The sequence below is a fragment of the Acipenser ruthenus genome, chromosome 3 (assembly GCF_902713425.1).
Source record: "Acipenser ruthenus chromosome 3, fAciRut3.2 maternal haplotype, whole genome shotgun sequence".
NCBI classification, from domain to species: Eukaryota; Metazoa; Chordata; class Actinopteri; order Acipenseriformes; family Acipenseridae; genus Acipenser; species Acipenser ruthenus.
Window position 1 is genome coordinate 40,117,262 of NC_081191.1, and position 25,150 is coordinate 40,142,411.

A 25,150-nucleotide genomic window follows, 5' to 3' on the forward strand; every position below is an offset into this window, starting at 1 on the left:
TATATATATTTTTACATAACCTGTGTTAAGGTGTTTTGACTGTTTTATGAGCTGCTCTTCAGTTTTAGTTGCCTGCCATAGACATATGTTACATGGGCTAGATCAGCCAAAGTGTCTTATTAGTAAGCTTTAGCAGATCTAGTGCTCAGCAGTGTTTTACCATTAATACAATAAGAAACTTCCAAAAAAGCTGTGCATGTGTGTATGACAAGCAAATATAGCTTAAGAGCAGGCAGCTTCTGAATTCAGTTAAAAGCAGGCAGTTACATTGTCATGTGAATCAATGAAATGAGGAAGGCTGTTTAGTCTCTGAAGACGAGGTAAAAGCAGAAAAAAATAATACTAACAGTATTGGAGCAACAGATTCCAGAACCTCTAAGAATAATTGCAAACACCATAAAAAAATAAAAAAAAATTAAAAGGACAATATATAGTCTAAGCGACTGATGTAGTCTCTGCTTCAAACAGGAGAATCCCATTCATGTTGAACGCAGTTATTGTTCTGGAAATTAGGTTAAACACAGCAGACAAATCTGTTTTCTGACCTAGAAATGTCACAGAACATACATAATTGGCGTCAGCATCATCTGGAACACATAGATCAAGCAAGAATGAGTGCTCAAGCCTGTTGACACATTTTAATTTGTCAGGAAATCTCAGCAGTAAAAAAATCATAGAAGACTACAAAATAGAAGTGCATTTAAAATTATAGGTGAAGCTACAGGTCAAATAACTACACGATGAAGCAATGAACATAAAGCTTATTTTCAATTCATGTTCATGTACTGTAGCTTCAAGAAGGGAGTTCACTGGAAAAAAAGAAACAGACTCCTTTTGTGCAGTGAATTGACATTAACAGTGAACAAATGTCCTGAGCTAACTAAAGCACCAGCCACGCCTGTGTAATTTACATCATCCTGATATTTTCTCATCCTTGGAAAAGGATCTCATCAACAGGGTGGCTGGGTGGCTAAGTGTCTCGATAATGGGATGCAATGCAAAGCACTGAATGACCAGAGAATATGACATGTTTTATCATGTTCAATATACTGTACATGGTACATATAATATCACATCTATAGGAGTTCGCTGTCAAATGTTATCAGTATGCCACATAGAAAAAAGAGGACCCCTTATTTAATGTATATGTATATAATATAAGTAAATAATATGGTCCAATATTATGAACATCTGCAGACACATGACACCTACAGTATTTGGTATTCAAGTATTTACGAATTTCAGTTACAGGGCTAATTGTTAGGAAAAGTTATTATACTGCGATCATGGAGATATTATTGTAGCATTAATTCATAACTACTTATTGGTAAGTACTGCTTTTGGTATTTTATAGCGTCTATAGATTGTCCATATAGTACTGCACGCAGGCAATAAAAATGTGCATTATAAATATCATATGGGAGATACTGAAATTGAAGAAGGAATCTATGAAAAAAACAAGGGGTCACAAATGGAGATTAGATAAAGGGGCATTCAGAACAGAAAATAGGACACACTTTTTTATGCAGAGAATTGTAAGGGTCTGGAACCAACTCCCCAGTAATGTTGTTGAAGCTGACACCCTGGGATCCTTCAAGAAGCTGCATGATGAGATTCTGAGATCAATAAGCTACTAACAACCAAACAAGCAAGATGGGCTGAATGGCCTCTTCTCGTTTGTAAACTTTTGTATGTTCTTATGTTCTTATATGTGTTTCTCCTCCCCTGCAGGGCCCGGCCTGTCATCACGGTTGACATCTCGATATTCCTCCCCGTCTCCATCAACATTACGGCTCCTCAGTGTCACGATGGCTCCCAGCACCTCAACTGCCTCAACGTCTCAGCCTGCCTGCGCTTCCGAGGAAAACAAGTGCCCGGACAGATAGGTAAGCCCTTATCAAAAGATCTTCAGTGGCACCACAATGGGTCGGTCCATGTCAAATGAATCACTTCAGGTAGGTTTCTGACCTGACCCATTTTGTTTCACGTCTCTAGGTCAAACAGTTTTTATGTGCGAGGTCACCAAATATTTGAATGGTTCCCAGATCAGACCAATGACATAAAAGTAACAATGACTTGTTTATTGTTAATGCTACAGTAAAAAGTAAACTATTGCATGAAAGTGCTCTTTGACCTTGGACCTTGAATTGTTGAGCTTTGACCTCACTTGGACTGTCAGCCTCAACATGGATGACCAAAATCAAGATTGGATACTGAAGTTCACACCATCTAAGTTTGTACCAAAAATCATCTGGGATCTTGATGGGATCAGGAGGTAGTCACTCATTACATTGCCAGACCCAAGACACCGTTGCTGTCCATTTATTTGTGAAGAGGCTCCTTGCATATCTGAAAACAAAGATTGAGGTGAAATATCTGTTTTACTTCTCAAATGGTGCTGCTTCGCAGTATAAGAACTGAAAAAATGTCATCAACCTTGCATATCACCAGCAAGACTTCGGAATGCCAGCAGAATGGCACTTCTTTGCAACAAGCCATGGGAAAGAGGGGCCTGTGATGGATCGGGATGCTCTCCCCAGCATTCATTTTGAATGCATCACAACAGATGAAGTCAACACTGAGGAGAAATTTTGCAAGCTTTGCTCAATGCATCATTGACGATAACAGGAACACACCAGTTTGATTCCTTCTGTCCTGTTGCTGGATCCCTCTCAGAATTGACTGTGAGGGATCACTCTGCCCAGGATGTGGGAAAAACTGTGAAAGTTAGCAGCCTGACAACTTATCCTGATGGAAGATATTGCAAACTATGTTGCATGCGAATACAATGGCAAATGATGGCTGGCTTTTGTTGAAGAACGTCTGCCAGAAAGTGATGAGATCAGAGTAAAGTTTTTGCATCCTGCTGGACCAGCACAAAGTTTTTCATTCCCACGGCATCCAGACATCTTGTTGTGAGAAGAGACCACATCCTCCTGTTGGTGACCCCCACCATGGCAACAGGAGGCAACAACAGTGCTCAAGAAAGTCATCAACTTAGTCAATATAAACTGTAATAATGTTGCAAGTTTTGCCATTTATGTGAACTTACCTCATCACATCAGCCTTTCCACTATGTGTATGAATCATAACCATTCACATCTCATGCTGTGCCAGTGTTATTACATTATTAAAAGTTGAGCAAGTTGTTTTTCCTTTCCAATCATTCCTATATGTATCACCTATGAAACTACAATGACATATTGTAATGAGTGAATACCTTCTGATTCCATCAAGATCCCAGGCTGTTTTTTGGTACAAACTTAGAGGATGGTGTGAACATCAGTATCCAACCTTGATTTTGATCGTGCATGTTGGTACTGACAGTTCAAGTGAGGTCAAAGCTCAACAATTCAAGGTCAAAGGTCAAAATTTTATTTGACGTTAAATTTGACGTTTATTTGAGCGGTGTTGAAAGTCAACAAGTGACGAAATAGCCTTGCAGTGAACATGCAGGCTCAAAGAAACAGGAGAGAGAGAGAACGAGAGAGAAGAAAGAATAATTAACACAAATGAATACAGAGAACACAAATAATAAACTTGTTGTGTTTATTTTTCCTTTCTCTCTTTTTCGTTTTTGTTTATTATTCTTTCTTCATTTCACTCGAGCCGCCAAGTGTGCGTCTCCCAGCATTTCACCAAGAGCCGCACTTGAACTGCCCAAGAGCTTCATGCAGCTCGCGAGTTGCAGTTTAGCCACCTCTGTTATATAGCATAAATATAGCCAAAGCAAGGTTTTTTTTTTTTTTTTTTGTATTTAGTCGTTGCCAATTATATTTTATTATTTTCTCCCAATTTGGAATGGCCAATTATTTTTAGGCTCAGCTCACCGCTACCACCCCTGCACTGACTCGGGAGGGCGAAGACGAACACACGCTCTCCTCCGAAGTGTGTGCCGTCAGCTCACCGCTTTTTTTCACACTGCGGACTCACCATGCAGCCACCCAAGAGCTACAGCGTCGGAGGACAACGCTGCTCTCGGGCAGCTTACAGGCAAGCCCGCAGGCGCCCGGCCAGACTACAGGAGTTGCTGGTGCGCGGTGAGCCGAGGACACCCTGGCCAACCTAGCCCTCCCTCCCCCCGGGCGGTGCTCGGCCAATTGAGCGCCGTCCCCTGGAAGCTCCTGTCCTCGGTCGGCAAAGGAATAGCCTGGACTCGAACTTGCGACGTCCAGACTATAGGGCACATCCTGCACTCCACACGGAGCGCCTTTACTGGATGCGCCACTCGGGAGCCCTAAAGCAAGGTTAAACTTGCAAAATGACTGTATCAGCACAAGGCCGTACTTTGGCAGAGTTGGAACCGCAGTCATGTGGGGGTCAGACAGCACTCTCCCGACATGACAACCCCTGAGTGTTCATACCAATGAGACCCCTGCTGAAAAACCTTGGGATTGATGAAAAACCTTAATCTAGACCACTAGATTTTGTTTGGAGGAGGGGGCACGAATACGTAAAAAAAATAATAATAAAATAAAAATAAAAAAAAACACAACTGTAGCTAGTCATGAAAACAAAATACTTTCTGCTTTCGTTCCTTTTGTGGAGACAAAATAAAATAACAAAACAAACAAATAGTCTGGGTACACCACACCCTTGGACAGTTGTATTGGATTTACTGCTGTATCATGTATAAAGGGTTTTGCAGCCTTGCAAACAATAACAAACTTATACACAAACATGAGAATCCATTGCATGGCCGTGAGACTCTCAAAATTGTGAAAAACCGTGAGTTTCACGGGTTAACCATGAGACTTGACATCCATGACTCTCCCCGCGAACAGGAAGTAGCCTGCACTGTTTACACACACTGACTCGGTAGTGCATAACCTGCTAAGTTCAGACAGGTTAAATATATAAAAAAAGGCTAAAAAGATGCTCAAATATATTGTGAAATGTGTTGAAGTAATGTTAAAACTTTACAATGCATTAGTAAGACCTCATCTAGAATATTGTGTTCAGTTCTGGTCACCTCGTTACAAAAAGGATATTGCTGCAAAGAAGAGCGACCAGAATTATCCTGGGTTTAAAAGGCATGTCGTATGCAGACAGGCTCAAAGAATTGAATCTGTTCAGTCTTGAACAAAAAAGACTACGCAGTGATCTGATTCAAGCATTCAAAATTCTAAAAGGTATTGACAATGTCGACCCAGGGGACTTTTTCGACCTGAAAAAAGAAACAAGGACCAGGGGTCACAAATGGAGATTAGATAAAGGGGCATTCAGAACAGAAAATAGGAGGCACTTTTTTACACAGAGAATTGTGAGGGTCTGGAACCAACTCCCCAGTAATGTTGTTGAAGCCGCCACCCTGGGGTCCTTCAAGAAGCTGCTTGATGAGATTCTGGGATCAATAAGCTACTAACAACCAAACGAGCAAGATGGGCCGAATGGCTTCCTCTCGTTTGTAAACTTTCTTATGTTCTTATGTTCTTATAACTCACAGTAACAGAGCATCTGCTTAGCAACTGGAGCTCCAATTATGTGACTGCGAATGCTTGGATTAGGGTTTTTGCTTAGCAACCACTATCAACACTAACTGAACATTTTAAGTGAAGAAAAATCACATGTCGCTTTGAGGTAAGCCCGCCACACAACAAATGCTTGGCAAATGAGGCAAGCACATTTTCTTCGCTGGAGTAGTCACGACACCAAACACGACAATAAATAACTCCTCTTCTAATCTTAACTTTCTGTCAGTATTTATTTAGCATGTGTCCTGAGAATCAATGGGCTATTACTGTATAAAACCCAACCTTGACTTTTGTATTAATTAGCCTCCTCAGCTGATTTTTAGTAACAGTTACTGCACTGTGAAGCTTGAAGTTGTGAACATTCTAGTTTACATGTTGGTAAGCAACCAAAAAGCAAAAGGAAGCATTACGCAATGTGTTCCTTGAAAGGGAAGAAAATACCTTCTTTTTTTAAACTTATTTGGCACAAACAAACGGAAAAAATAAAGAACCACGTGTCAGGGAATGAGTTGGATCTGAGCATCCTCTTCATAGACAAGTAGTACATTTCTCAAAATAACATTACTGTTGGCGTTTTCCTTTCCAGTTATAAACTAACTGACCAGTAAATTATAGAATGACCTATGCTTTGCTCCAGATACATTATTTGATTGGAAATAGGTGTGTCTCACCCAGTGTTAAAACTCTCTGTAATATGGGCCACATGTCTGTTGCTTGTCATGATACGTTGATAGATGCTTCGGTCAGTGCAGCCATTGCACTGAGGGACTAGCTGGCTTCATGTATACCATAGCTGTTTAATTTAGGATGAAACATATTTTTGTTTCCATACATTGTTATATACAGAATAGTCCATGATGGAGTGCTTGGTGTATTTCACTCATGAGGGTGGTTGTAACAACCCTTTTGCACCCCTCGGGGGTTCATTGGTTATTCCACCATCCTCATTTATGGAATAACTACACTCATGGAGTACCCTATTAATCCATAGTTCTTTCAGTTGACAGAACATATTCAAGGAGTACTGTATGTACTTGGTGTCACCCATGTGTTTATGAAGATAAGATTTTCTTTATGTCCACACAAGTAACACACAAATCAATACAATGTTAAAACAACTCGTAAAATAGCTAAATTAATTTCTTATTAATTAAAAAATTATCTATGAAAAACATGCTACACATTTTTTAATGCTATCACTATGCCTAACGTCAGTGTGTTAAAGTGTTTCTGCTTTGTTGTACGTATTCCTGCAGTATCTTTTTTCAACATAATTGTGATTGTTTTGTTAATTTTATAAACATATCCATGGTCATTAATCAGTTTGACTAGTCATTTTTGTTTAACATTGGTTATGCATCAGATCTTCCAGCCAAAATGTCTTCTGGATTCACATCGGCGACTTCTTTCCAACCTGTCAAGTCAGGAACATTCCAGTGGTTCCCAACTCCTCTCCCAAAGTTCAGCATTTTGATTGGTTCATCCAGCACTCCAGATAAGCTGTGTACTGGGTGTTTTATACATTGAAAAATATGAATTACAGTACGTAAAGAATGAGCATGGCAATTTTGCTGCACAGCTTGAGTTTGCATGTTATTAAGCTTCATTGTAGTTAGTTGGTTCCTGACGTCTCAGTGGTCAATTTTGAATATACTGCTTGGAGTAGCTAGACTCTAGAATGGACCAAGGTAATTGTAGCCTGCCTGGGAAATTGCCAGAAACACTTAACCAATAAGTCTGGGTTTTCAATTAAAAAGAACAACAAACAAAAACGTACGGTTGAATCCACTCCCTTGCAATATATAAGGAAATCCCAGCCTCTACATGTAGAATGATTGTAAATTAAGTTGTTGTTCAAAGTAACATTCCAATTAAAATGTAAGGCTGAACCTGCGCCAGAGCGAGCAGGTAGGACAGATGAACCAATCAAAATGCTGAACTTTGGGAGAAGAGTCAGGAACCAATTAAATGTTTCAGATTGAACAGGATGGGTTGAAGCCACTGGTGCTGTGAATTCAGAAGACATTGACGAGAAGACCAGATGCATAAGCCATGTGAAACGAAAATAACTGGTCAAAACTGATTAATGGCTAGGGATATGTTAAAAAAATATCAAAACATTCAAAATTATTTTGAAAAAAGAGAATGCAGGAATATGTACAACAAAGCAGAAAAATAAGGCGTTGTTTAAAACCCTGCAGCCTGTTCAGTAACAGTTTATCTTTGGATTGACCATGGTATCCAACAGTGAACAAGGATACAGTACTTTACAACTAAACATTATTCAAGGTATTAGAAAAGATTAAAAAAACAAATGAAATCATACTATTACACCTAATGAGATCCTTATGGGTTCCAGAGCACGCACTGAATCACTCTGAATGCTGTTTCTCAAAATGACACAATGCACATTCCTCCTAGAACAGGCCACATGAGAGCTTGGGCTATTTTTAGTGCTGCCAATTTCTATTTTGCACATCACAGGGAGCTCATGAAATTTTTAAACAATACTGAATGCCATGGTAAGAGTTTTGCAAAGCACAATGAACCATGACAAAGCATTGGGGAGGCTGTAATTACCCATAGTAAATTACAGCAAACCAAAAGTCTATTCCAATACAGTGGCTTTCCTGCAACACCACTGCAAACATTTTGTTATTTAATCTTCAAAGTCTTGTGTATGTTTCAATATAACACGCTGCAGAATTGACTAGTGGTTGATGTCATCATATAAAGGCTTTTATTTCCTTTTAATATTTGGAATATTGTCAGACACATTGTTTATTTACTCTCGGGTATCATTTCACACTGTGTGTGTGTGTGGGTGTGTGTGTGTGTGTGTGTCTGTGTGTGTGTGTGTGTGTGTGTGTGTGCATGTGTGTGTGTCCTGCTGCAAGACTTCAGTCTTCAGTCTGAAAGCAAATGTTGGGCTTCTAATGAAACAACTCTATGAGTCATTTGAAAGCACACTCCATTCAGAAAACTGAGGGCCAGCTCAGAAATGAATGTGGGATAATGGGATTCAGAAAATCCTAATGAGCCCTTTTGCTTTTGGAGGATACTTAAAATCATCTGTGACCTTCTGTAGAGGGCTGTGTAAACACTGCCTGAGTGCATTTATTTGAGCCACTGTAAGAGCCTTCTTTAACTATCGCCCCTTGGCAACTACTGTAACACAAACAAGCCCCTTTGGATCAACTGCCTTTATCATTTTATCAATAATTGAACATTATTTTATTGAAATCTATTAATTGTTGTGACATTTAATATTGTTCTTGGGACTTTATGGTAAAGGAATACTGCAGCTACCAGTCTCTGCTCTAACCGAGGAGTTTAAGTGCGCCAAGGTCAGACTGGAAATGACATTAGTAGAGTCACGCGATAAATGCGTAAGGGAGGCAGCACCTGTGTTGAAAACTGGAAGAAAGTGGGCGGCAAAGAAAGCTGTGGAAGATGCAAAGGCTGCCCTTCGAATTGGTGATATCATGGGGCAAGTTCAGCATGGAAGAGGGGGTCTTGGTTTCAGTTCAACTCCTCCTACATGGCACAAGGCGGCCCCAGCTCAAAGGAGGAAGCTGGTAGTCAACGAGGTGCAAAAGCAGGAGGAGAGGATGAGGTGTATAAAGGCCATTTCCCAGGCCAAACAGGGAGAATGGATGAGATGGGAGAGTGTGGAACAACGCAAGATTGGCTGGCAAGACCTATGGTCAATGGAACAGAGCAGGATCAGTTTCCTCATCAGGTCAACATATGATGTTCTCCCATCACCACAGAACCTAAACCTCTGGGTAGGAGAGGATCCCTCATGTCCTTTGTGTTCATCACCTGCAACATTAAGGCACATTTTGACAGGATGTAAGGTGGCTCTTAGCCAAGGACGGTTTACTTGGCGCCATGACCAGGTGCTGCGATGTTTGGCCGTAGCATTGGAAAACAAGCGTAACATGACCAATAAGTTGCCACCTGTTCCATCAAAACATTACACACAAAAGACAACATTCCTCCGCCCAGGAGAGCAACCACCAAGAAAAGGTGTTAAAACCAATCCTCGCCCAGGACAACTGGAAGCTGCTAGAGACTGGAATATTCTGGCAGATGTTGGTCAACGGCTTATTTTTCCACCTGAGATTGCCACCACTAACCTTCGACCAGATATTGTCTTGTGGTCTGGATCAGCACGCCTTGTTCACCTGGTAGAGTTAACAGTGCCATGGGAGGATGCTGTAGATGAGGCGTATGAGAGGAAGAAACTGTGGTATGCTCAACTAGCCACTGAAGCGGAACAGCGAGGATGGAGAGTTCGGGTTTACCCAGTGGAAGTGGGTTGTCGAGGATTTGTGGCACACTCTACAACCCGGTTTCTCAGAGACGTCGGATTCAGTGGCCAAGAGTTGCGTCGCACAGTGAAGAACTTATCTGAAGCAGCAGAGAGGAGCAGCAACTGGCTGTGGTTGAGACGGAAAGATTCTGGCTGGGGACAGGTAAGTAAGCTGGGCTGAGTTGAGTGGGGGACGGAGGGGGGTGATGCTGGGACGCCAGAATCACCGTCGAGCCCTCTTGAGGTGTCGTGGGCTAGTCGACGAAACACTGAGGATGGAAGGTGCCCACTTGAAAACCCCAGAGATGTACCCTACTTAGCTCAATCCAGACGGTTGTCATGCTGATGCGCTGGGGAGGCCGCACTTTGGTTGATCCCCGGAGCCAGCATCGCAGCCGTTGTGTGTGCTGATGCGCCAGGGAGGCAAAATAAGCTGATCCCTGGAGCCAGCATTACACTTCAGCCATTAACACCAGACAGAAGGATATCTACATCATCATATGGAAGGAAACGTAAATGGAGGGAGACACATATGGATCACATTAGTTTACTGTAAAGCTACGTCTTAGTTGGTGCTTATCTTGGCGAGAGCCGAGTTCAAATCAGCATGAAGTTTTAACATCTACTCTCGTGTAATGGAAATCATGTGAATTTCCCTATAAATCCAATACATTGTTAACTTCCAGAAATATTTAGTAAAGGGTACTAAAGTTTTCTGGCAGAACAATTTTTCAGAAGGGTTCCCCCAGGATTCCCTTGGAAACAAAATGTAATACCTGATTTATACTTTTTGCGCACAGTAGTGACGTTGCCCTCTATGCTAACGTATTCCAACGTTTTCCATAGGGCTGCTTTACAACCTGACAGCAGATGTGACAAAGAGAGAGAAGGGGCAGCAGTCCCGAGTGGTGTTTACGCTGAACGGGGAGCTGACGAGTCACGTGAACGAGCAGATCCAGCTCTCCTACAACGAGGAGAAGTGCCGGCACTACATGGCTTACGTCCGGGTAAGTGTATTGGGCAGGACAGAGCCTGTGGCTTATTGTGCCCCTTGTATTGTGCTTTTAATATCTGCAGATCATAACTGTTTTTAGCTGTTGCAGGGTATGGAAAGATACTACTGACTGGAGGTGACAGCGGGGTAATTTATTTTCGTCAAGTACAGTATTATTTTTAAACAGAGATGATTGAACTAAATTGTTTGAATAGTTGTCCATAGATTACTTAGTCAGCCATTAAGCTTTCCTGCTGTACATATATTGGAAGTTAGATAAACTTCTATTGGTTGCCATCCTTCTTCATAGTCATGGGTTAGAATCTCCCCCCAAATTTATGCCAGAAGGCATTTCTTCAAAGATTGCTTTAGCTCACATTCAGTGATTTCCAAGTAATAATGCATTGATGTAATGTGGGACAATAATGACACTTTAAATTATTGTTTATTGGCTAAATAGTCATGATAATGATGATTACTATCTCATGCTTATAATTGTGACTTTATCCCAAGTTCTTTCTCTCACACACTTTTTTCTTGTTTTTTCTCTGCCTTTTTTCCATCTTTGGGCTTTTTTCCATCTTGTACTCATTTAATTACTCTCTCCCACAATATATTTGGGACTGAATTAAAGGAATGTTCCGATGCTCAGTTTAATTACTTGGCACTTTGCAAGCAGTGGTTTTAGATTTAGATGCCTTTCAGAAACAATAATAGTGGTTATAATCTTTCAGTAAAATAAATAGCAAAGATTAATCAAATGTTCAATAATTTCACAATAACTGATTAATGTTCCAACAGGCCAGGTCTGATGTGTACAATGGATCCTCAGTTTAAGGGCTGTTTTTCTCATACAAAGACAAGAAAGAGCTCTTGTCTAACATTTGTTAAGGTTTCAGCCTCCTAATGTGGAGGCTTCTGTGCCTGAAGTTGGTCCACTAGGTTCTGCCAATTCAGAGATTGAAAACATAAGAAATAATTCTGGTATTCCAAAATGTACTCATCATTTGAAGCTAGCAGTATGTGTGTAGTAGTTCACAGCATTTCAGAAGCCCCTTTCACACTGACACTCCTACCCGGATCGAGACTGGGTCCTGACTAACTGGGTCACAATCCTGCGTAGTGTGAAACCACGTACCTGGGTCGGACCTGGGTTAACCCGGGTCCCAGTGACCCACCTCAGGATGTTGGTTGACACGCTTTGACCCAGGTTGAGCGACACAAAATGCTTGACAGCCGTTCGTGAGCCGACGCAATAACAAACAGTCACGCCTGTGTGAAGGTTTCACTTCTGCAAGGAACGTTTCTGTTTATTCTGTTTAGCCATATTTTTGTTGGTTGAGACACAGCATGAGTCAGATTGCAGCAGGGATGTAGAAACATTTGGTCTAATTAAAAAATCTTGCCGACAGTTCAATCCAGATAAGCTTGGATGGAAACATCAGTAACAAGCTGCTTCCGGGGCATTGATACACACATTGTGTACTTGCATCTGTCACCCAGGTCAACCCTGCTTTATCCAAATTGAGTCAAATGGAAAAAAAAACATTTTCAATACAATGTGTTTTTTTTTATTATAACTGAAACCTCTTTTTAAAAGGACCATTTTACATAAAGTAAATTGGGCAGTGGAAACCCAGAAAATGTACATGCACAGTTGAAGCAATGGTAGCAAACAGGACGATTTCAAATAGGAGCTTGTCCCTGGGTGAGGCAGATGCCAACTCTTCACATTACAGGCTTTTAATTGTGGTCTTACTGACTGCAGTTCTTAGTATAAATCTGAAAGACTTAGCGGCTGGCCTCTTCGGAGCAAATTGGGCCAGTTTAATTGACCTCTGGGGTTAATTAGGAGATGCAATGCCTGTTATGATCCACAGATTGACTCTTGTGTTTCAGGGGCTTCAGTTTCCCTCCCAGTTCGTTGTGGGAGGGTAGCCAAGCAGCTGGTTCCCACAGCGGGGAAGCCAGTGACCTTTTGTAATATTATGTGATGAAAATCTGTGGATTGCTGTGCTGGCTGATAACATTGCTATAGTTATTACTGTAGCAAAAGTTCAAAGTAAGGAGACTGATTTGTTGGGACTTGTGGAACTGGTCTGTGGTGTACTTATAATGGAAGTACACATTCTCATGCCTGATTCTGTGTCAGAGAACTCTTTGAGTTAGACATATACTGTACATGGCTGTGATGAAATTGTAAGATGTCGCTTCATGTGCTGTGTGGTCTTTACCCTTTGTAAAGGCAGTATGGACAGTATCATTGGTAGTGAATAATTAAGAAGGTATTTATGTATGCATCTTTTTTGGGTTATTTGTTTTTGTATGTATTACTGTAGTGGAGCAAAATACTGTCTTTACCTTTCAATGCATGTAACAATTTGTTGAGGACATAATAACATAAGAAAGTTTACAAACGAGAGGAGGCCATTTGGCCCATCTTGCTCGTTTGGTTGTTATTATTATTATTATTTGTTCATTTAGCAGACGCCTTTATCCAAGGTGACTTACAGAGACTAGGGTGTGTGAACTATGCATCAGCTGCAAAGTCACTAACAATTACATTTCACCCGAAAGACAAGGAGGTTAACTGACTTGCTCAGGGTCACACAATGAGTCAGTGGCTGAGGTGGGATTTGAACCGGGGACCTCCTGGTTACAAGCCCCTTTCTTTAACCACTGGACCACACAGTCCAGTGGTTAGTAGTTTATTGATCCCATAATATCATCAAGCAACTTCTTGAAGGATCCCAGGGTGTCAGCTTCAACAACATTACTGGGGAGTTGGTTCCAGACTCTCACAATTCTCTGTGTAAAATAGTGCCTCCTATTTTCTGTTATGAATGCCCCATTATCTAATCTCCATTTGTGACCCCTGGTCCTTGTTTCTTTTTTCAGGTCGAAAAAGTCCCCTGGGTCGACATTGTCAATACCTTTTAGAATTTTGAATGCTTGAATCAGATTGCCGCGTAGACTTCTTTGTTCAACACTGAATAGATTCAGTTATTTTAGCCTGTCTGCATACAACATGCCTTTTAAACCCAGGATAATTCTGGTCGCTCTTCTTTGCACTCATTCTAGAGCAGCAATATCCTTTTTGTAATGAGGTGACCAGAACTGAACACAATATTCTAGGTGAGGTCTTAGCAATGCAGGCTCTGGACTCTTGACCGGAGGGTCGTGGGTTCAATCCCGGGTGGGGGACACTGCTGTTGTACCCTTGAGCAAGGTACTTTACCTAGATTGCTCTAGTAAAAACCCAACTGTATAAATGGGTAATTTTATGTAAAAATAATGTGATATCTTGTAACAATTGTAAGTCGCCCTGGATAAGGGCGTCTGCTAAGAAATAAATAGTAAATAAAGTAATGCATTGTAAAGTTTTAACATTACTTCCCTTGATTTAAATTCAACACTTTTCACAATATATCCGAGCATCTAGTTGGCCTTTTTTATAGCTTCCCCACATTGTCTAGATGAAGACATTGCTGAGTCAACATAAACTCCTAGGTCTTTTTCATAGATTCCTTCTTCAATTTCAGTATCTTCCATATTATATTTATAATGCACATTTTTATTGCCTGCGTGCAGTGCCTTACACTTTTCTCTATTAAATATCATTTGCCATGTGTCTGCCCAGTTCTGAATGCTGTCTAGATCATTTTGAATGACCTTTGCTGCTGCAACAGTGTTTGCCACTCCTTCTATTTTTGTGTCGTCTGCAAATGTAACAAGTTTGCTTACTATACCAGAATCTAAATCATTAATGTAGATTAGGAATAGCAGAGGACCTAATACTGATCCCTGTGGTACACCACTGGTTACCTCGCTCCATTTTGAGGTTTCTCCTCTAATCAGTACTTTCTGTTTTCTACATGTTAACCACTCCCTAATCCATGTGCATGCATTTCCTTGAATCCCTACTGCATTATTATTATTATTATTATTATTTATTTCTTAGCAGACGCCCTTATCCAGGGCGACTTACAATCGAAAGCAAATACAAATACATTCAAGTGTTACAATATAAGTCATACAATAAGAACAAGAAATACAATAATTCTCAAGTGTGACAAACCACAATTCAATAATACAGCAGATAATAGTGAAAGTTACATCAGGATATGATTAAGTAGTGATAGTTACATCAGGATATGATTAAGTACAAAATACTACAGATTAAACACTTGGGAGATTACAATATTCTGAGGTACAGGATTAAATGCAGTAAAATAGGGGGCAGATAAGAGCAAAATAAAGCATATTTAAATGAAGGGTGATAGTGTCCCAGGATACAACAGAGGAGTTCTACAGGTGCTGTTTGAAGAGGTGAGTCTTAAGGAGGCGCCGGAATGTGGTCAGGGACTGGGCAGTCCTGACATCTGTAGGAAGGTCGTTCCACCACTGCGGAGCAAGGGTGGAGAAGGAGCGGGCTCGGGAGGCAGGGGAGCGTAGCGGAGGTAGAGCCAGTCTTCTAGTGCAGGCGGAGCGGAGAGGTCGAGTGGGGGTGTAGGGAGAGATGAGGGTCTGGAGGTAGCTGGGTGCAGTCTGATCAAGGCATCTGTAGGCTAGTACAAGAGTCTTGAACTGGATGCGAGCGGTGATCGGGAGCCAGTGGAGCGAGCGGAGTAGTGGAGTAGCGTGGGCGAAGCGAGGTAGAGAGAACACCAGGCGAGCAGCAGAGTTCTGGATGAGCTGGAGCGGACGGGTGGCGGACGCAGGGAGGCCAGCCAGGAGGGAGTTGCAGTAGTCTAGGCGGGAGAGTACCAGGGCCTGGACCAGGAGCTGGGTAGCATAGTTGGTGAGGAAGGGTCGGATTCTTCGGATGTTGCTCAGGAAGAATCTGCAAGTGCGTGCCAGAGTGGAGATGTGCTGGGAATAAGAGAGGCAGGGGTCCAGGGTGACTCCAAGGTTTTTAGCTGAGGAAGAGGGAGAGAGTGTGGTAGATTCCAGAGGAACAGAGATAGAGAGATCAGAGGAGGGGGAGGAGGAGGGAAAGAAAAGGAGGTCAGATTTAGAGAGGTTGAGTTTGAGGTGATGCGAGTGCATCCAGGAGGAAATAGCAGACAGACAGGTAGAGATACGGGAGGAGATGGTGGAGTCAGAGGTGGGGAAGGAGAGGAAAATCTGAGCATCATCAGCATAGAAATGGTATGAGAAACCATAGGATGCGATGAGGGGGCCCAGGGAGCGGGTGTAGAGAGAGAACAGGAGAGGACCCAAGACTGACCCTTGGGGGACTCCAGTCAAGAGAGGGTGAGGTGTGGAGGTTGCTCCACGCCAGGTTACCTGGTAAGTGCGGTTGGAGAGGTAGGAGGAGAACCAGGCCAGAGCAGTGCCAGAGATCCCCAGGTCAGCAAGAGATGATAGTAGAATAGAGTGATCAACAGTGTCAAAGGCAGCAGAGAGGTCGAGGAGAATTAGGACAGAGGAGAGAGAGGCAGCTCGGGCACACTTAAGTGAGTTGGTGACAGAGGTGGCATTCAGTTGGAGGATTGCTCTTTTATGCGGGGCTTTGTCAAAAACTTTCTGGAAATCTAAATAAACCATGTCATATGCTTTGCAATGATCCATTGTCGATGTTGCATCCTCAAAAAAATCAAGCAGGTTAGTTAGACACGCTTTCCCTTTCCTAAAACCATGCTGACTGTCTCCCAAGATACTGTTACCATGTAGGTAATTTTCCATTTTGGATCTTATTATAGTTTCCATAAGTTTACATATCATAGAAGTCAGGCTTATTGGTCTGTAGTTACCTGGTTTGGTTTTGTTTCCCTTTTTTGTGGATCGGTATTACGTTTGCAATTCTCCAGTCTGTCGGTACAACCCCTGTGTCAATAGACTGTTGCATGATCTTGGTTAGCGGTTTGTAAATAACTTCTTTCATTTCTTTGAGTACTATTGGGAGGATCTCATCCGGCCCAGGGGATTTGTTTATTTTAAGAGCGCCTAGTCCCTTTAACACTTCTGCCTCGGTTATGCTAAAGTTATATAAAACAGGATAGGAACAGGTTGACATGTGGGGCATGTTGTCCGTATCCTTTTTTTCTTCATCTATGATTTTGCTCTTAGACATTTACCCTCCTCTTTGAATGTTCTCTTGCTGTTATAATATTGGAAAAACATTTTGGAATTGGTTTTAGCCCCCTTAGCAATGTTCATTTTCTCTCTCTCTCTTTGCCTTTCTAACTTCCTTTTTCACTTGATGTTTGCAGTTCCAAGTACTCTTTCTGTGTACTTTGTTTTTGGTCCATTTTAAACGCTCTGTAAAGTGCCTTTTTTCGCTGAATATTTTTTTTATTGATCTATTAAACCATTTTGGCCATTTTGTTTTAGATTTAGATTTGTCTACTTTTGGGATGTAACTGTTTTGCGCCTCTGGTACTACATTTTTAAAAAAAACAGACATCCTTTTTCCGTGGATGTTTTCTCTATTATACTCCAATCTACTTCTGTTAGTCTCTGTTTCATACTGTCATAGTTTGCCTTTCTAAAATTGTAAACCTTACCTTTAGTCATTACTTTTTGGGTTTTAAAAATCACTTCAAATGAGACCATGTTGTGGTCTGAGTTTGCCAATGGCTCTTTGACCTCTGTTTTAGTTATTCTGTCTTCGTTATTTGAAAAGACTAAATCAAGGCATGCCTCCCCTCTAGTCGGTGCCTTGACAAATCACGTTAGGAAGCAGTCATTTGTCATTTCCAGCATTTCAATTTTGTCCATCGTGCTCCCCTCCGGGTTTTCCCATTTTATATGGGTGAAGTTGAAATACCCCATTAGTATGGCTTCTCCTTTGCTACATGCATTTCTAATGTCATTGTATAACAGATTATTTTGCTCGGCGGCTGAATTTGGCAGTCTATAGCATGCTCCTATTATTATGCCCTTTGAATTTTTGTCCATTATTCTGACCCATATTGATTCGCCGTTGTTTTCTTCGTCCAGATTTAACACCTGGGCTTCAAGACTATTTCTTATGTATAGCGCTACCCCTCTGCCTCTTCTGTCTGTCTTTCCTATACAGTGTATACCCACTAATATTATATTCGTCTCCATCACTCTCAGACAACCAAGTTTCTGTAATACCTATTACATCGTAGTTACTTGTTATGTTCTTATGTTCTTTCTTATAATCTTATTTGAGCATCAAAAGAAACTTATCACTTATATTTTGATAAAATTCACTCGATGTGATCACAAAATGACAAACTCTGTTTTAGAGCAGGTGCAGTGACTTTTTATTGTGCTGTTTAACAATTGACATCACGAAGATGCTGCAAAATGATATGTCGGTCTTGGGCAGGTATTGTGACTCTTGGTCTCGTGGCCTGTCATTGACAGTGTGTGTCTGGTTATACCATCTCACCAGGTTTGAAATTGCCAACTGTGAGCACCCAAGACGGCGAGCCACAGTATGCTGCCCTAGTCCAGCCTCCAACATGCCGATTGCACGAAGACGCTGTTGTCTTGACAGACGTGGCATATTGTTTTGTTTTCTGTGATTTTCTTTATTGCTTTTATTCATGCTTGCAATTCAACAACTGAAATTACTCCACATCCAGTGTCCAATTAACTGTCTCACTAATTAGGTGATTAAGTGCATATGTTTCAGATATAGTCACTCAAGCGTGTCATGGTCAAGGATGAATGATCGAGTGATTAAAAAGAAACCAAAAACATTTCATCAATGTCCATCATTTATATACCTTATTTTTTTTCGAAAATAAATGTGTTATAATAGTGATACATTTCTTTTGATGCTCAGTATATGAAGGTTGAGATACTTAGTGGCATGTTCTTATACAAGAGTTAAAGAGGTATACTCTCGGAGCATAGATTTTGTTTATTTACAAAAAGCAGTATCCCTTAACTAAGTTAAATTTTACTGTCAAATATAATTCATTTGTATCTTATTACTACACTATTCCACTGTTTAGTCTTCAGTACACACTACTGTATCAGTTAGAAAGCAGACATTGTTGACAGTCCAATTTCTTTAATCGTGCACTGGTGTCTATTCAATACACTATTCCATTGTCTAGCCTTGTACACTTTTTTTTATCAAAACCTACCTGTTTCAGACCTTGTTGATTGTTCCAATCAGTTTGCATTCCTTAGGGGAGTGGTTTTCAAGCTTTTCATCTCAAGCACCAGTGTTTCTAGCAGGGGCCACCAGGTGTACCAGTAACTAGTGCAATCTTAAACGGCTGTCGCCGGGGGGTTGCAGCGGTGAACCGGGATTAATAAAATGCAATTGGTGATTCCAAATTGGGGAGAAAACTGGGGTAAAATCATTGGCGACGACTAAATAAAAAATAAATAAATAAATAAAATAATCATGCTAACTTCCAAAATTATGTTGCTTTACAGAATAATGTTAAAATCTTAACGAGCAGTGTTTCTTGCGACTGTTTCTTTTGTTTTTCGCGGTTTTATTTTCACAAATAACAAAAATAAATAAAATATACAAATAAAAACACTTGCTCACAGAGCAAAATAAAGGTTTTAAATAAAACAAAATAACAAACACAAAATACTGTGATCAGTTTGGGCAGTAGCCTTCACTGATCGCACTGATCGTACTTATTCCTTTTTTTTTTATTTTTATTTTACACGCCTCTCTCGCTCGCTCCTCCGAACACCCACCCTGAACTGAGAGCGCTGCAGGCTTATATGCAGGTGATTTTAACAAAATAATTACAAACACTTAAACAATAATTCAATAAACGGCACCAGCCACATTCTCACGAGAAGTCTGGCAGATACGAGTTGCTACCATCGCATCAGCCAGACCACATCCAAACCAAACAACAACAAAGAAAACATTGTATTTTTAAATAACACAACATCCATTCAAATCAACAACACGCTCGGCTATTCACCGACCTTTATATACATAATACATCATAATAATCATTATAACAATAATAATTCAAATACTACTACAACAAAACAAATACAAAATAATCGCACAGGGGCGGAGGGGTACCCTGTTCTAAAAATAAACAAATAATCATATACAGGGCTCCTCGCCCTGTCACAATTGTCATAATTTATCAGGAGTTAATTTGCACTTGGAAAAGGAGGGTTTTAATTCACGAAAGACTATAACTCACCTTGAAACAGAAATTGAACAGACCGCGTCCGTGACGCAGACGATACAGAGACTACCGAGATAATTCAATATTTGTAGTTATAAAAATATTTTAGACTTTTATATGCTTGTGGTTATGAATGAGATTTGTTCACTTGTTTTAACAATTTGTAACCTTAAGCCTGGAACACACTGCCGATGACATTGCAGGAAGGGATGCATGGATGCATAAAGTACAGTGGCAATGGGGCGAATCAATAGGCAAAAAGATAAGGCTATGGCAGTAATTAATATCTACAATTTTGGCTAGAACTTAATGCGACGTGATCGGGAAAACCACATATGACTGGAGACATGCATGTTTTCTCTCTCTCTCTATTAAACACACACACACACACACATACATACATACATACATACACGCACTGTAAACAGTATCAGAGAAAATACATGATTAAAAGAATTCACCGAACAATTAACTATAAACAAATTGTGTATTGGGTTGGGGAGTTCTATCATAATTTTAAAGCTTAATAAATGTATAATGAAGTGTTACATACATGGTATACATGTATAATAACTAACAACTACAAACACAAATGACACTTCAAACGTATTTATTTATAGCCTACAATCGTACATACTAAAATACATACAAAAGTAGATGTAAATAAATTCCAACCAATATAGATAGATGGCTTACCCCCCGCCCCATCCAAAAAACTACATTTGAAAAGTTTTTTTTTTTTTTTAAATCTGTCTCATCCGATTTTCACCCACGTGCCAGATAAATCAGCATTGTATATGTGACGTTATCTAAGTAAATGTACATTCTGCAAGACAAAATATGCAATTTTAAATGTTTACAAATTATACAATTATATAGATATTCCCATTATTTTTTATTTCATTTCCATTTGGCTGCTGCTCGCTGGTGGAGAGCCGTCTCGCTGTACACTAGTAGTTTCCATAACAGCGAATTATGCTTCCATTCATTTTTCTTGATCTCATTAGCATGCATTTTGATTAACAAGTTCCCCTTATTTAGTCGTTGAAACAGGAAGTGATGTAAGTGATCTGCGACAATTAAGCTTTTTAACGAGAAATGCGTTCATCGACTCAAATTCAATTTCAAAGCATTAACGGATTGATTTAATTAACACATTTTGTTTGAAAATCACTTGCTACTAAAGCTCTTGTTACTATACCACGAGGTCAATACAATAACCCTTTTTTTTGAAAATCCTGCCCTAAAGATCTAAAGCAGGGGTGCACAATTCTGGTCCTGGAGGGCCGGTGTCCCTCCTGGCTTTTGTTCCAACCTTGCCCTAAATTACTTAATTGGACCAATTATTACCAATTATTGGTCTAATTAAGTAATTTAGAACACAGTTGGAACAAAAGCCAGGAGGGATCCGGCCCTCCAGGACCGGAATTGTGCACCCCTGATCTAAAGCATGTCACAGCTCCCTGGGTATAGACAGCAAATTATGCAGCACCACACAGATAATTAGAAGATAACATACAGACAAGCGATAAGGTCTAATTTGATCACTGCTTTTTAAACACGGTGACATTTTGATCACTGATAGCTCTGTAATCTGCAATCTAAAATGGTTCAATGGATAGGCAAACACGTTCTTAAATACCAGATTCAGGAATTCAAAAGGGTGTTTTTATCTAGGATTGGAAAGCAGAGCCTTTTAAAAAGTCCATAAGTAATAGTTTAGATTACTCAAATAGTGTTTAACTGTGTGGGAGACCTTTACAGCTAACATTTGATCAGAGTCATGGGTTTGTCCAGTTTAATTTACAGTGCAGTAATGCAGTGGTTCCCAGCCCCGGTCCACTGTATCTGCTGGTTTTCACTCCAACTGAGCTCTCAATTACTTAACTGGACCCTTAATTGAACTGATAGTTTACTTAATTAACCTTTTTAATTGTTTTCAGCTCTTAAACAGTTGCAGAGTTCATTACTTATAAAATGTTATAGCTAACTTGGAATATGCAACTGTTAAGAGTTGAAAACAATTAAAAAGGTTTAATTAGGCAAATTATCAGTTCAATTAAGGGTCTAGTTAAGTAATTGAGAGCTCAGTTGGAATGAAAACCAGCAGACACAGTGGGTTTGAGATCTGTCCTCTAAATCACTGGAGGAAGAGCGATTTTGAAAAAAAAAAAAAAAAAAGCATAACAGGTGCTCTGGCTTTTCTGTTCCTCGGCTCACCGCGCAACAGCGACCCCTGTAGTCTGGCCGGGCGCCTGCGGGCTTGCCTGAGAGCTGCGTGATAAAAAAGCAGTCGGCTGATGGTACACGCTTTGGAGGACAGCGTGTGTTCGTCTTTGCCGCTCCCGAGTCAGAGCAGGGGTGGTAACGGTGAGCTGAGCCTAAAAATAATTGTCCATTCCAAATTGGGAGAATATAATAAAAAATAATTGGCAATGACTAAATTTAAAAAAAAAAAATTGGAATATGTATTTTGTGTATAATTTGTAAACGTCAATTAAAATTGTGTCAATGAAATGTTGTCATCCAGAATGTACATTTATTTAGAACAATTCACATATAAAATGCTGATTTATGATTATCTGGCTTAAAAATTGGACGGCACGGACAGATTTAAAAAAAAAAAACCACTAGTCATTCACCCTCATTTGGGGGGGGCGGGCGTATTTTGTCACAGCTTGTTATTTATAACTCTTTTAATGTGAATTTTGCAATCTTTTTTTGTGACGGGGCAGGTAGATGTTAGTTATTATCCATGCATGTAATATTTCATTATGTATTTATTAAGCTTTTAAAATTATGATAGAACTCCCTAACAAGGATGCATTGCAAATCTGCATTCACCTGTAAGGAAACTTTATTGCAATAGTATGACATTTTCTATACCAACATTTCATTATTTACTCTTTGTTTTTTATGTGTATAATTCAAATACAATCTACAGTAGAGGTCAGATGTCATATAATGTACATATCCAGAGTTCAGATAGGCTATAGTTGCATTGATAATTTCTTGGTAGTAACATTACACTGGGTGCAAATAACGGTATATCATTTTAGCAATACAACAAAATAAATCTCATTCATAACTACAAGTATAGAAAAGGCTAAAATATTTTCATAACTACAAATATTGAATTATCTAGGTAGTCTTACAATACTGACCTACAAACATGCCATCTGGTGTATTGAGTCTCTGAAATGATTAACCACAGCGGATTGTGTTTAATCATTTAAATGTAAGTCATGACAGGAGCTAGGGAAATGTGCACATAAGTTCCAGATGTTATAGGATGCATCACAAATCACCTGAACGTTTAGTGAATGTTGGAACCCTTCCTGTTCACATACGCATGGTGCTGCAGTGATTTGAGTGCAATGTGTGTGCAATCGATGGCTCCCATTACTCTGGGAAATCCAGCAATGTCATAAAACCCTTTTAATATTTTGTAGCTGCTCCTGATTAAGTGGGATACTGATATAATTGTTAACCCTCTTTATCAAGTCACCTGTGACCTTTTGAAATGACCCAGAGACATAGAAGGACAAGGCTGCCAAGCCAACACCTTCATGTGAGGGGGTACGGCACGGCCCCTTTTCGTAGGCAATTCAAGGTCCTCCCGCAGAGTCTGACAGAGGTCGACAAAATGCCCTATACAGACGCAATAGAGTTAAATCTAAGAAATGAACCCTGGTCCTGTACACCCTCTGTCTGTATCGTCGGCGTCGCAGCCGGGGTCTGTCAATCTCAAGCTTGCACTCAAGCTCTAAAATTAAATTTGCTGCTACGGCTGCCACTCCCAGCAAATCCACACTGTAGTTTTTTGTTAACTAAAACCCTCCTTTTCCAAGTGTAAATGAACTCTTGATAAATAATGACAATTAACACTCAAACAAAATAAATAGTCACAAGAAGCACTGCTCTTTTTAAGATATTAACATTATTTCATAAATCAACTTAATTTAAGAAATCACATTAGCACTATCACAATTATTTAATAACAAAATATGCATAACGACTGCTTGAAAATGCCAAAATCAATGCTACATACTGGTTTGTTCATTAACATTGGGGTTATCAATTACAAATTTTTGAAAATATCCCCGTGGAGCAGAAATATATACTTTATACTACCAAAACAATAATAACTTCCTCCAACCAACCTTCTTTTCCTCGTCTAGTCTCTGCTGTGTTAAATACCATACTCTCTCCTAATTATCATCAATTAAATCCTCCCCGCCCATCCACACCCAGGTCCTCTGAAGCTCTCAGCAGGGCTCTGCAGCCTGACATCTGGCAGTCGAACAGGCTCAATGGATTCCATTGATTGATGGGGTACAATTTGCTGCATATATATATATATATATATAAAAACTATGAGCAGTGTAAACTCAGACTCATGTGGTTAGATGAAATTAGGAGTATGAAATGTCTTTTATTCATAATCCCTGGAACGCTAATGAAAACCAGCTGTGGTTGAAATGAGAAGGGCCCTCCTGGGTACCTATATATATATATATATATATATATATATATATATATATATATATAGGGACTGGGACTGACAATAGGCTATAGCATTCCACTTATTAGAATTATTATTATTATTATTATTATTATTTATTTCTTAGCAGACGCCCTTATCCAGGGCGACTTACAATCGTAAGCAAAAACATTTCAAGCGTTACACCACTGGCATAAACCTGTGTAAGCTTGAGTGGTGACCAGGAAGTTGACTGACACACACACAGGTACTGTGACTTGAAGCGCTGGTGCAGGTATTTATTAATTCAAAATAAACAAAACACTTTTACAAAAACACTGCTCACAGCAAAAATAAAAGTTTATACAAAACAAATCACAAACATAATACCTCCACCCAAACAAGTACCGTGCTGGTTCTTCCAGTACGAGTAGCAATTGTATTTCTTATTTTTATTTATTTCTACCTTCTCTCTCATTCCATCTCTTTGAACACCCACCTCGTCCAGCAAACGCGTCATCTCCAGATTAGCAAACACTTAATCAATCTGGGGATGTCAACATTCTGCACGAGAGTTTTAAATAGACGTGGTCGACTGGCAAACTGTTAATAATTCATTTGCTGCTGACCACGCATTCTCATGAGATGTCTGGCAGAGACGAGATGCTACCATCGCCCCTGCAAGACCACATTTAGATAACACAATAATAATAAATCCCTGTTCTTAAATAATCCCAAACAATCCATTATTTTAAATAAACACCAAATCATACATTTATT

General features: G+C 40.0%; 1 protein-coding gene across 1 annotated transcript in view; it reads left to right on the forward strand.

Moving 5' to 3' along the window:
* The window catches only part of LOC117394874 (integrin alpha-9-like), a 150,185-nt gene that overhangs the window by 39,876 nt on the left and 85,159 nt on the right, over positions 1-25,150 (forward strand). Inside the window, exons 14-15 of the mRNA XM_033993550.3 lie at positions 1,732-1,886; positions 10,639-10,799. Of these exons, the coding sequence (XP_033849441.3) occupies positions 1,732-1,886; positions 10,639-10,799 (316 nt within the window). The remainder of the gene's footprint in view (positions 1-1,731; positions 1,887-10,638; positions 10,800-25,150) is intronic.